This window comes from Canis aureus, chromosome 10 (assembly GCF_053574225.1).
Source record: "Canis aureus isolate CA01 chromosome 10, VMU_Caureus_v.1.0, whole genome shotgun sequence".
Lineage (NCBI taxonomy): Eukaryota > Metazoa > Chordata > Mammalia > Carnivora > Canidae > Canis > Canis aureus.
The window spans coordinates 27,808,422-27,820,662 of record NC_135620.1 but is presented as its reverse complement, the minus strand read 5'-3'; the positions used below and the strand labels follow the sequence as shown (position 1 = coordinate 27,820,662).

The window sequence follows — 12,241 nt, the reverse complement described above, 5'->3', positions numbered from 1 at the left end:
TGATACTCTTTTTTAGGTATTGTTAAAAATACACACAGACACACACACACACATATATATGTATATATGAGGAGTCACTGCTAATATAAGATTTCCTTTTGGGGAGATGAAAAATTCTGGAATTAGATAATAATGACAGCTGCACCACTCTATGAATCTACTAAAACCACCAATGTATATACTTTAAGGAGTGAGTTTTATAACATTCATATGTTATATGAATCGTATCTCAATTTTTTTTTAAAGAAAGATTCTCTAAACCTACCCCTGTATTTACATTTGGCACTATGAAGGAAAAACTCACTGTAATTTTTGAGACAAGAACCTTTTTTGTCACACACTTCTTGGAGAACATGGTCAAGTATACTCCCCAAACAATTAAGTGCCTATCACAGACCAGGTACCATGACAGGAGCTTGAGAGATTGGTCATCAGACCAGCATAGAACCTGTCCTACTGGAGCCTAGAAAGGGAAAAGACACCAATTATCTAATTACCACTGTGATAAGAGCTAGGAAAAGAGGGACATCTGGGTGGCTCAGTGGGTGAGCGTCTGCCCTTCGTCCCAGGGCACGATCCTGGAGTCCCAGGATCAAGTCCCACATTGAGCTCCCTGCATGGAGCCTGCTTCTCCCTCTGCCTGTATCTCTGCCTCTCTCAGGGTCTCTCATGAATAAATTAAAAAAAAAAAAAAAAAAAGAGCTAGGAAAAGAAAGTATAAGTAAGAATGACCTAATTGGAGTAGGGGGCATAGGGATAGAAAGGGTCTCCAAGAAAAAAGAGCACATCTAAGAGGCATGCATATGCCTCAGCCCACATAAGGTAGGTAGTTAACTCAATAACTAGTTAGAGGTGATTGGCAGTAAAATGAAACTCCTAGATCACAAGAATTTGGATGGCATGCAAATGGTAATTGGCTACCAACTACCACAGGAGGCTCACGTGTCCACTGCCTTGAGGTAGAGTAGCCATGTGTAAGCATGTGAATGTTTTGCCTACTGACGGTGTTAGTATGGTGAGGTTTTAATGTACTCCTATGTTTGTGTTTATTATTGATGTTATCAGGGGCAAATACAAAAAGAAAATTAAGTTATGCTGAAAAACATATTTAAGTCTCCATTTATAATGATGATTGCGCAGAAAACACAGCACTTTTGTACAAACTCAAAAATGTAAAAAGTTTAACTTTTGGCTCAAAAGTGTTATAAATAAATACTTAAATTGTTTATTGAAAATAGTAAGCTCCTATCTTTAACTCTGTGAAAACCCTAATATGAAGTCAGCTAACCAGAGCCGATGGGTCAAATGAGGCCCACCATCTGTTTTTTAAGTTCTAAAGGAACATGGCCACACCCAATTATTTATATATTACTTATACATCCTTTCCTAACACAACAGTAGAACTGAATAGTGTTAACAGAGACCTTAAAACCAATAAGGTATAAAATATTTACTATTTGGCCCTTTACAAAAAAAAAATTTTTTTTTTAAACGTGTACTAAATAGAAGTACTTGGGCAGCCCCGGTGGTGCAGCGGTTTAGTGCCGCCTGCAGCCCAGGGCGTGATCCTGGAGACCCAGGATCAAGTCCCACATCAGGCTCCCTGCATGGAGCCTGCTTCTCCCTCTGCCTGTGTCTCTGCCTCTCTCTCTCTATCTCTCTCTCTCTCTCTCGCGCGCTCTGTGTCTCTCATGAATAAATAAAAAATAAAATCTTTAAGAGATAGATAGATAGATAGATAGATAGATAGATAGATAGATAGATAGAGGTACTTCACATTGCTTCAGAACAAAGAAATCTTACGTATCTTTTAACAATGAAGTATCCCAGTGGATAAGCAACGAACTCAAAATACAAAGAATTCTACTTGTCAATCTTCTGTGGAGTTCTAGGTAAATCGTTACTAGTCTGTGTTTTATATACCAGTAAAATTCAGAGCAGTTAGGTCAGATTTTTGTATAAGGGCTCAGGACCACTAAAGCCAGGGCTGGGAAAAGGTGTTTGTATTAATTATCTTTTGCTGCCTAACAAATTCTCCCAAAAATTTGGTAGCTTAAATTAAACATTTATTTATCTTCTAAGTTTTCTGTGGGTCAGAATTTCGAGATGGTTAGGGTTGCCATCTTTTAACACCTGACTGGAGCTGGAGATCTGCTTCTAAAGTAGATTACTCAGAAGTTTGGCAAACTGGTACTGACAGCTTCCCCCAAAGTGAATAACCCATGAGAAAGAGTCAGGCAGATACTATATTCTCTTTATGATTTTCCTTTCAAAGTAGATAGTATCATTTCCACTATATCCTATTCTTTATAGAAGTGAAAGTCTTTAAGTCCAACATACGTTCAAGAGGATCAAAGCTGGGCTCTACTTTTTTCAGGGGAGGGTGTCAAAGAATCTGCAAACATACTAACACCACTACAGGGTTTCAAATGATGAGCAAACAGTTTTAACAACATAACCAACAAGGCTTAGTTGATTAAAGAATATGCACTTAACCATTTTCATAACATGTACTTTGTTCTATTTATGAGCAGAGATGTTTCATCACCACTTGCTATGATTCTCAAAAAACAAAAAAAAAAAAGTAAGCCAACAGAAAAAAGCAAGGCACTTCAGTTTTTCATATCTGATGCAGTAATGATGATGGGAGGCAGTTATATTTTTGTTTTAGCTTTTTCTCCCCCCAAGGCAAAAAAACAAGGAGAGAAGGCAAATTACGGTGAATAGATCATGATCATAAATAATTGCAAAGTTGGACTAGGACAGACAAGTACTTACGATTCTGAGCCACATAAAAGATTTTCTCAGATATAAATAAAAACAAGAAAACAGAAATTCAGATATGCATTCAAAATTTGTGGGATTTTTTTGGGGGGGGGCGCATGTATTATACCAGGATTGCTACAAATTTACATCAGATAAACTTCCGAAACAAGGAATATATAGAGTTAAATTAAAAGTTACCTATAACCATTAAATGTATTTTGAAAATAAACATCTTAGTTACTAGACTCCAGGAAAATTTGGTGAAATTCATTATTTGCTATTATTTTGAGGCAAAAAGGCCTGGGAGCAAAACTTTCTCAGAGGACAATGAAGTAATGGTTATGTTGATTTCCTTACTAAGAAGCTCAAATATTGTCCTGAACTAGATAGACAATTAAACAGCTTTAAAATAAATTCACTGGGCAGGCCGGTTGGCTCAGCAGTTTAGAGCCACCTTCAGCCCAGGGTGGGATCCTGGAGACCTGGGATCGAGTCCCATGTCAGGCTCCCTGCATGGAGCCTGCTTCTCCCTCTGCCTGTGCCTCTGCCAATCTCTCTCTCTCTCTCTCTCTCTCTCATGAATAAATAAAATCTTTTTTAAAAGATAGATAGATAAATAGATAGGTAGGTAGGTAGATAGATAGATAGATAGATAGATAAAATTAATCCAGTGGTGCCTGGATGGCTCAGTCAGTTGGGAATCTGACTTAGGCTCGGGTCATGATCCCAGGGTCCTGGGATCGAGCCCCCATCAGGCTCCTTTTACACAGGGAGCCTGCTTCTCCCTCTCCTTCCGCCTGCCTCTACCCCTGCTTGTGCTCACTTGCTGTTGCTCATTCTCTCTGTCAAATAAACAGAATCTTTAAAAGTAAATAAATTCATTCAAAGTCCACTCTAATGTGCTGAATAGTGTCCCCCAAAACTCATACCAACCCAGAACCTATGAATGTGGCCTTCTTTGCAAATAGGGTTTTTGCAGATATAATCAAGTAAAGATGAGGTCATACTGGATTTAGAGAGGACTCGAATTCAATGCTTAATATCCTTATAAGAGGAAACTTTGTACAAAGAGATACACGGGGGGAATGCCATGTGACAAGACAACAAATGAAGAGACTGGAGTGACAAATCTATACCAGTCAAGGAATGCCAAGGATTGCTAGCAAACACAAGAAGCTAGCAGAGAACATGCAACAAATTCTTCCACTGAGTCTCCAAGAATCAATCCTGCTGACACCTTGATTTCAGGTAGCTGGCCTCCAGAACTGTGAGGGAGTAAACTTCTGTTATCTAAGCCACCAAGTTTATAGTAATTTACATTATGACAGCCCTAGATAACTAATATATCCACCCATATTATGGCTAGTAACATTAAATTTAAATAATGTCATCATTTACAATATTAGAAACATTTATCTTGAGCCTGAAAATTAAGAAAAGTATTTACCACTCAAGGTTCTTAGTTCATAAATTCACAATAACTGGAGACAGCATGACCATTTAATATACTGCTCCTTTTTTTGAGTATTGTCAGAGGGATGAATTTGACATAAGACTCCAATGGACTATGCACACTACTGTCAGCCATTAGAGATCCAGTGACGTTCTCCCGAAGGCCAGTAAAGCAACTGGACAGAGCAGGAGCTCAGTTCACCTTAGTTGCTACCCAACAGTTCTACAAAAAACTCTCTCTTTAAGTCCTTCTGCTGAACCAGAAGTTTAACAAAAAAGTACGAGTTTCAAGAATTTAATGCTCCAGATGTAAAGTCTTCTTACCATACTTGTAAGCATCATAATAACAAGGTTCTCTAATAGGCATTGCTGGCAAGCTGCGGGTTATAATTTCACTTTTTATTAATTCTGAGTTTTCCGGGGGATCCCTGGGTGGCTCAGCGGTTTAGCGCGCCTTCAGCCCAGAGCCAAAGGATCCTGGAGACCCAGAGATCGAGTCCCACGTCGGGCTCCCTGCGTGGAGCCTGCTTCTCTCTCTGCCTGTGTGTCTCTGCCTCTCTCTGTGTGTGTTTCTCATGAATAAATAAATTAAATCTTTAAAAAAAAGAAAAAAAATTCTGAGTTTAAGATTTAGGATTCCTTTAAGCCCAGATTTGTTTTTATTTCAAACTCTAAACACTCAAGTTTGTATGGCTAATTTAACATACCAACCTGACAGAATGAGGCAACTTCTAGAGTATTTTCAGAAGGGCTGGACATTTTTCCATTTTATCACCCCTATATCTTCAAGCATGAACTAAAAAGAGGTATTATAGAGGATGAAAGGTAAACTTCTGTCCCGTTTATTTCCTTTTTCTTTTTCTTTTTTTTTTTCCATTTATTTCCTATTAAACTGTTAGAACATTTCTAAGACTCAAGTATTATTTGGCACACCCAAAAAAAGTAGATTCAGAATCTCCAAATACAATGTTTCTTTATTAGCCTATCTCCTGATTAAAAGTCAGTACAACTTAATCCATCTCCGACAACTCAATATTCTTATAAGTTACTGAGCATACAGCAAGTGTAAGAATGAGAATACTGACCACAAAAAAGTCACCTTCAAGGATTGATTTTCTAATTAAAATTATTTTTCCTGGGTAGCTGAGTGGCGGAGCATCTGCCTTTGGTTCAGGGAGTGATCCCAGAATTCCAGGGTTGAGCCCTGCATCAGACTCCCCGCAGGGAACCTGTTTCTCCCTCTACCTATGTCTCTGCTTCTCTCTCAGTGTCTCTCATGAATAAATAAAATCTTACAAAAAAAAAAAAAAATTAGAAAAGCCTGCCTCTCTCTAAATAAAAAGCAATATTGACCTACCTTGTTTTCGAACATCTTCTACAGCAGCCACAAGCTCTTCCTTGAGAAACTGACTCTCCTTTGCAATTTTATCCCCCTTCTCCAAAAAATTCTCAGTTGCTTGTTCAACGGATGCAGCCAAAACATGGGCCTTCTTAGAACGGCCTCTCTTCTTATTTGACGGCCCCTTACTATTGGTGTTTACCAGAGTTGTGACCTAAAAGTTTCATTTTTACAAATTAAACTGTAGTCAATTAAAATGAAAACAACAGAAAGATGACTATTGTTAAAGATAGGAAGATTAATTATTCCTAACAAAATGAAACATCACATTTATGAATTCCACTAAGCATTAACAAGTAAACTCTCCGTATTTAAGATATATAACAACAATACTCAATTTAGGTCCCAAAATAATTTGGCCATCTCAATGTACAAGACAATATTTTAATTCTTCAAACATAACTAGATTTTAGTTTCATTTTACAAACCAGAAACTGATTAGAAACATGTTAAACACCACTACATGTCATCAAGAAATTCCAGAAAGAGGCTGACAATGAACTTGTTATTTTACATGGAGGTCACATTTTCCACTGTTTTCAACCTGTGCAAAATGTTTTAAGGTAACTTGTTTCTAAATTTGTTTTACAGTTTATTCAAGTAAATCTCAGGAATTAATTGGTAAAGGTCCTTAACAAAGGAAGGATGCCCAAAGTAGTGATGGTGCTTTAAGTCCCAGAACATTAACCATCATTAATATATACAGTACCAGATGATCTGTAGATTAAAGATGACTAAAGATTTGTTACTTAGCATAGCTTGCCACGCAAGAGACCTGCTGAGAGCTATACTGGATGGACTCCAAGAAAGTAAATATTCCTGAGTCTTTCCACACACTTCTACGTATAATTATTAAAATATGTAAATATATATGTATATATACATGTGTGTATTTATAATACTAGCTGCTAACAATTAATGAAATGGCATCACAATGTGATATTTTAACAGAACATACCAAACCCACACCTCAAATTACCGGCTAAGTGATCCTGGACAATGAAAAGTTTCTTAGGCATGGTAAAGAGACAACAGTCAAGGCTTCATAGCCCATCTTTCTTGAATATAACCTATCCTTTCCAAGAAAAAGTGATGCCAAGAAATTGTCTACAAAATACAAACATTTGCTAAGTTGCATTATATACCACTTATCCCCTATTACTACCAATAAGACTCAAGAACATGCAGTAATTATGTTCCTATAGGGTTAAATGAATGCATCAATATTTAAGTAATTAGTGGCGCCACATCATCTAAATACTATCAATCTAAACTCAACCACTCAAATTAAAGCTTTGAGCTAAATTTGCTCTGTATTTGTTTCCTAGGCCTATTACTACAGATCATATTATAACTATGTATTTATCTGCAGAGTCCTACCTGTGTAACAAGAGGCTCCAACAGTCTTTCAACTGCCAGAGTTCGGATCTCTAGACTTTTGGGGTCCCATTTGAAGTTTATGTTGCCTGTGTGGACAGAAGTCATTTCTGAAAAAGAAACAAAAAGGACAAAGTTAGGCAAACATCAAACACAAACATGAAATATATAACAAATCTCCTACTTTTATAAAGGACTTTTATATCAGCACAGCTACATTCTAGATGGGGAAAAATTTCTTACAGAGCCTGCACTAGAGAACCCAGTAACTTAATCTCTTACACTTTCAGATGTCAAGCTTATAAACAGTAGAAGTACTATAAGAGGCACTCCCTTTGGGCTTCTCTGGCACCAAGACACTTCTACTTTCAGTTTTTCAACACCAACTTAGACGTAGGATGAAAAGCTAAAGTGAATGAAGGCCTGATTCTGGTTTATCTTACTCCACAACATTTGTATCACAGTATTACCTAAAAGGCATAACTCCTTCATTTTTGGATAGGTTCTTGGAGAATAGCTTGTCTTACTCTATTAAAACATAATGCAGGGATCCCTGGGTGGCGCAGCGGTTTGGCGCCTGCCTTTGGCCCAGGGCGTGATCCTGGAGACCCGGGATCGAATCCCACGTCGGGCTCCCGGTGCATGGAGCCTGCTTCTCGCTCTGCCTCTCTCTCTCTCTCTCTCTGTGACTATCATGAATAAATAAATAAAATCTTTAAAAAAAAAAAAAAAAAAACATAATGCAGAAGTCTGCTGCCCTCTGCACCTACAGCTATTATCATTCATAGTGAGAAGAAATTTCAAGTCACACTTAGTCAAGTATCAATGTAGACTTCCATTAGACAGAGGCTTTACGACTAAGAGAAAAGACTCAACAAAAATACCAGTTAGTGTTCGCTTCTAAAAGTTAGTGACTAGGGATCCCTGGGTGGCGCAGCAGTTTAGCGCCTGCCTTTGACCCAGGGCGCGATCCTGGAGACCCGGGATCGAATCCCACGTCGGGCTCCCGGTGCATGGAGCCTGCTTCTCCCTCTGCCTATGTCTCTGCCTCTCTCTCTCACTGTGTGCCTATCATAAATAAATAAAAATAAAAATAAAATAAAGTAAAAATAAAAATAAAAATAAAAAAATAAAAGTTAGTGACTGAAAGAAAGGGAAAAAAAAAAAAGACACGAGAGGTACATAACGGAAGTAAACACTAACTATAAACTTTCTAGACAACCAATTTGGTAGATATTTAAAACTTTAAAAGAATGTGTTCTTGGGTAGCCCTGATGGCGCAGCGGTTTAGCGCCGCCTGTAGCCCGGGATGTGATCCTGGAGACCCAGGATCGAGTCCCAAATCGGGCTTCCTGCGTGGAGGCTGCTTCTCCCTCTGCCTGTGTCTCTGCCTCTCTCACTCTCTCTGAATGAATAAATAAATAAATAAATCTTAATTAAAAAAAAAAAAAAGAAGAATGTGTTCTTGGGGCACCTGGGTGGCTCAGTGGTTGAGCATCTGCCTTTATCTCAGGTTGTGATGTAGGGATCCTGGGATGAGTCCTTCATAGGGCTCCCCAAGGGAGCCTGCTTCTCCCTTTGCCTATGTCTTGGCCTCTCTGTGTCGCTCATGAATAAATAAATAAAATCTTAAAAAAAAAAAAAAAAGGTTTTATGACCCAGAAATTCTACTTTTAGATTTTATTCTAAAGGAAAAACCAGGGCACCTGGGTGGCTCAGTAGTTAAGCATATGCCTTTGGCTCAGGTCGTGATCCTGGGGTCCTGGAATCGAGCCCTACATCGGATGGTCCCCACATGGAGCCTGCTTCTCCCTCTGCCTATGTCTCTGCCTCTCTCTGTGTCTCTCATGAATAAATAAAATCTTTAAAAAATAAATAAAGGAAAAACCAAGGTGCATGTAAAATCTTGGATATAATGATGTTCACAACAGCAGCACATATAATCATTAAAAATTATAAACTACCTCAATTTCAGAGAACACTGAATAAATAAATCATATAACTTACCACACAACCCTGTGCCACTCTTAAAAAACAATGTTTACAAAATTTAGGAAAAACAAAAACAAAAAAGAAAACAGTGTTCTCACTGCCCAGGTCTTTATTTCTATTAAATACCATTTCCTGTTAAAGGGAACCAGGGCTCCTCCAAAAAAGAGGGAGGGAGTTTCTTTCAGGTCTAAGCTGTTCTATTCTGCAGAAAGTAAAGAAGGGTACAAAGACTAACCTATCAAAACAGAGAGGAACCAAAGGCTCCACTGGCCAATAAGACAAATTGAGTATAAAAAGCATGACTACAACTGCCTGATTGACAGGTAGGCAGGCAGGTAGGTACATAGGAAATTATCCTGTAACCACAGAGATTCTCAAAAGAAATAGGCAATTTCTTTACCATGAATGTAAAACAGAATTAGAAAATGATAGGGCAAAAAAAAAAAAAAAAAGAAAGAAAGAAAATTATAGGGCAGCCCCTGTGGCGCAGTGGTTTAGCTCCGCCTGCAGCCTAGGGCGTGATCCTGGAGACCCTGGATCGAGTCCCACGTCGGGCTCTCTGCATGGTGCCTGCTTCTCCCTCTGCCTGTGTCTCTGCCTCTCTGTGTGTGTCTCTATGAATAAATAAATAAATCTTTAAAAAATAAAAAATAAATAAAAAAGGTTTCCTGAAAAGAAAGAAGGGAAGAGAAAGAAAAGAAAAGGAGAAGAGAAGAGAAAAGAGAGAAGAGAGAAGAGAAGAGAGAAAAGAAGAGAAGAGAAGAGAAGAGAAGAGAAGAGAAGAGAAGAGAAGAGAAAAGAAAAGAAAAGAAAAGAAAAGAAAAGAAAAGAAAAGAAAAGAAAAGAAAAGAAAAGAAAATGATAATTTGGGCAGCCCGGGTGGCTCAGCGGTCTAGCGCCGCCTTCAGCCCAAGGCGTGATCCTGGAGACGCCAGATGCAGTCCCACATCGGGCTCCCTGCATGGAGCCTGCTTCTCCCTCTGCCTGTGTCTCTGCCTCTCTCTCTCTCCTCTCTGTGTATTCTCATGAATAAATAAATAAAATCTTTAAAAAAAAAGAAAAGAAAAGAAAAGAAAAGAAGAAAGAAAACGATCATTTTGTAAACCCCAGGGTAGTAACTGATTCAGGCAATGATTATCAGTGGATGTTATTAACACCCTTAGTGAAAGGCTACTGGGAAACAGAATACTTGTAAGGTATCAAAGTATCACTTGACAAGTTACTTATTAATTAACTGGACCAAGACTTATTTTTATAAATTTGTGATCTAATGGCCACCCTCTTAAACAGATAACTAAACTTAGTATCACTAATAATGAAACACCTGGTATTATTATATGCCTCCTGATATAAAGAATGTATTATCTATTAAGTACTCTTGATGAAAAAAAAAGCTTTAAATGTTTTTTAAGTCTCAGTGTTACTGTAAAATGAGTAGCTGTGCAACAGCAAAAATAAATGTTTAACCAGAGTCTACTGAAGCTTCTATATAGGGATTCAAAACCTTTTTCAATACCATGGATCCTTTTGGCAGTCTAGTGAAGCCTAAAGACCAAAGGTTTTGTCCAATAAAAATACAGTGTAAACCACCTATGTAATTTTTTTTTAAGATTTTATTTATTTATTCATGACAGACACAGAGGGGGGCTAGGCAAAGACACAGGGAGAGGGAGAAGCAGGCTCCATGCAAGGAGCCCGACGTGGGACTGGATCCCGGGTCTCCAGGATCACACCCTGGGCCGAAATCAGGCACTAAACCGCTGAGCCACCAGGGCTGCCCCACCTATGTAATTTTCAATTTTTTAGTAGTGATATTAAAAAGAAATGGGGGACACTTGGGTGGCTCAGCAATTAAGCGTCTGCCTTCAGCTCAGGGCATGATCCAGGGATCAAGTCCCACATCCAGCTCCCTGCATGGAGCCTGCTTCTCCCTCTCCCTGTGTCTCTGCCTCTCTCTGTGTCTCTCATGAATAAATAAAATTATTTTAAAAAATAAAAAGAAATGACTGAACATAATACATTCAAAAAATCGTTACAGCATATATACAGTATTTTTTACATTATTAAAGATATTATACATAAATACTAAGTGTCCAAATCTGGAATTTGCTTTACACTCATGGCACATTTAAAGTCAAAGAAGCCACATTTCACCTGTTTAAGAGCCAACCTAGTGGCTTCTGTTCTTCGATAGGGCAGCTATAAGACCCTTTCTCAAAACATTTTTCAAATGCATAAAACACAAACCAAAAGATTACAAAGGAAAGACATTTAATGAAATAGTTATCGAGATACTTTACAAATGGATGATACAGTAATTATATGTGCTTCTATATTAATATTAAATAAGACTTAGCAAGAAGTCTGACAACTACTTCAAAGTAATAATGAACCCACATATTTTTTTCGACGTAATATTATAATTATTGCAGATATGAAAAACTGAGATTCCTACTGGTGAAAAAGTTACAGGTTCAACTGTAGTTTGTAGAAATGCTAAATTCCTTAATAGTGAAAACAAAGACAAAATTTTTCAAATTCAAATTCACTGCAAAAAACCTAACCTAGACTCAATTTCAAGCTTATAGGGGATACAGAATCATATTATGTGGGGGATCCGTGGGTGGCTCAGCGGTTTAGTGCCTGCCTTTGGCCCAGGGCGTGATCCTGGAGTCGCGGGATAGAGTCCCACATCAGGCTCCTCGCATGGAGCCTGCTTCTCCCTCTTCCTGTGTCTCTGCCTCTCTATGTCTATTATAAATAAACAAATCTTTAAAAAAAAAAAAGAAAGAAACATATTATGTAACATCATGGGAAAACACATCCAGAATGTAGAATACTTTAGAAGACAAGAGGGCCTCAATTTTTCAGAAAGTCAGTATTTTGGGGGAGAGAGTAGGTAAGAAGGCTATTCTAGACAGAAAGAGTCAAGAGACCTAAGAAATCTCATGCACTACTAGTATCTTGTTTAGACAATAGTTTGAAACAAGCAACTATGATATTTATAAGGAAACTGGTGTTTAATACTTATTAAATAGTAGATGTTATCACAGAATTACTGTTCAATTTCATAGGTGATGATGACATTGTGGCTATATAGAAAAATGACTACTTCTAGGAAATGCATGCTGAAACATTTAGGGGTTAAATGTTAAGACGTCTGCAACTTTCAAACAATTCAGCAAAAGTTAAAATATGTACATACAGAGATGAAGGAACCATGAAAAAAAAAATACTCATAACTATTAAATCTAG

General features: G+C 37.9%; 1 protein-coding gene across 2 annotated transcripts in view; it reads right to left on the bottom strand.

Annotated features, from left to right (window-relative positions):
• The window catches only part of CTNNA1 (catenin alpha 1), a 186,105-nt gene that overhangs the window by 144,063 nt on the left and 29,801 nt on the right, over nt 1-12,241 (bottom strand). For both annotated transcript variants that reach the window (XM_077911874.1, XM_077911873.1), the window contains exons 2-3: nt 6,998-7,104; nt 5,576-5,771 (exon numbers count right to left, since the gene is read on the bottom strand). In XM_077911874.1, coding sequence (XP_077768000.1) covers nt 5,576-5,771; nt 6,998-7,102 — 301 coding nt within the window. In that variant the 5' untranslated portion in view covers nt 7,103-7,104. The remainder of the gene's footprint in view (nt 1-5,575; nt 5,772-6,997; nt 7,105-12,241) is intronic.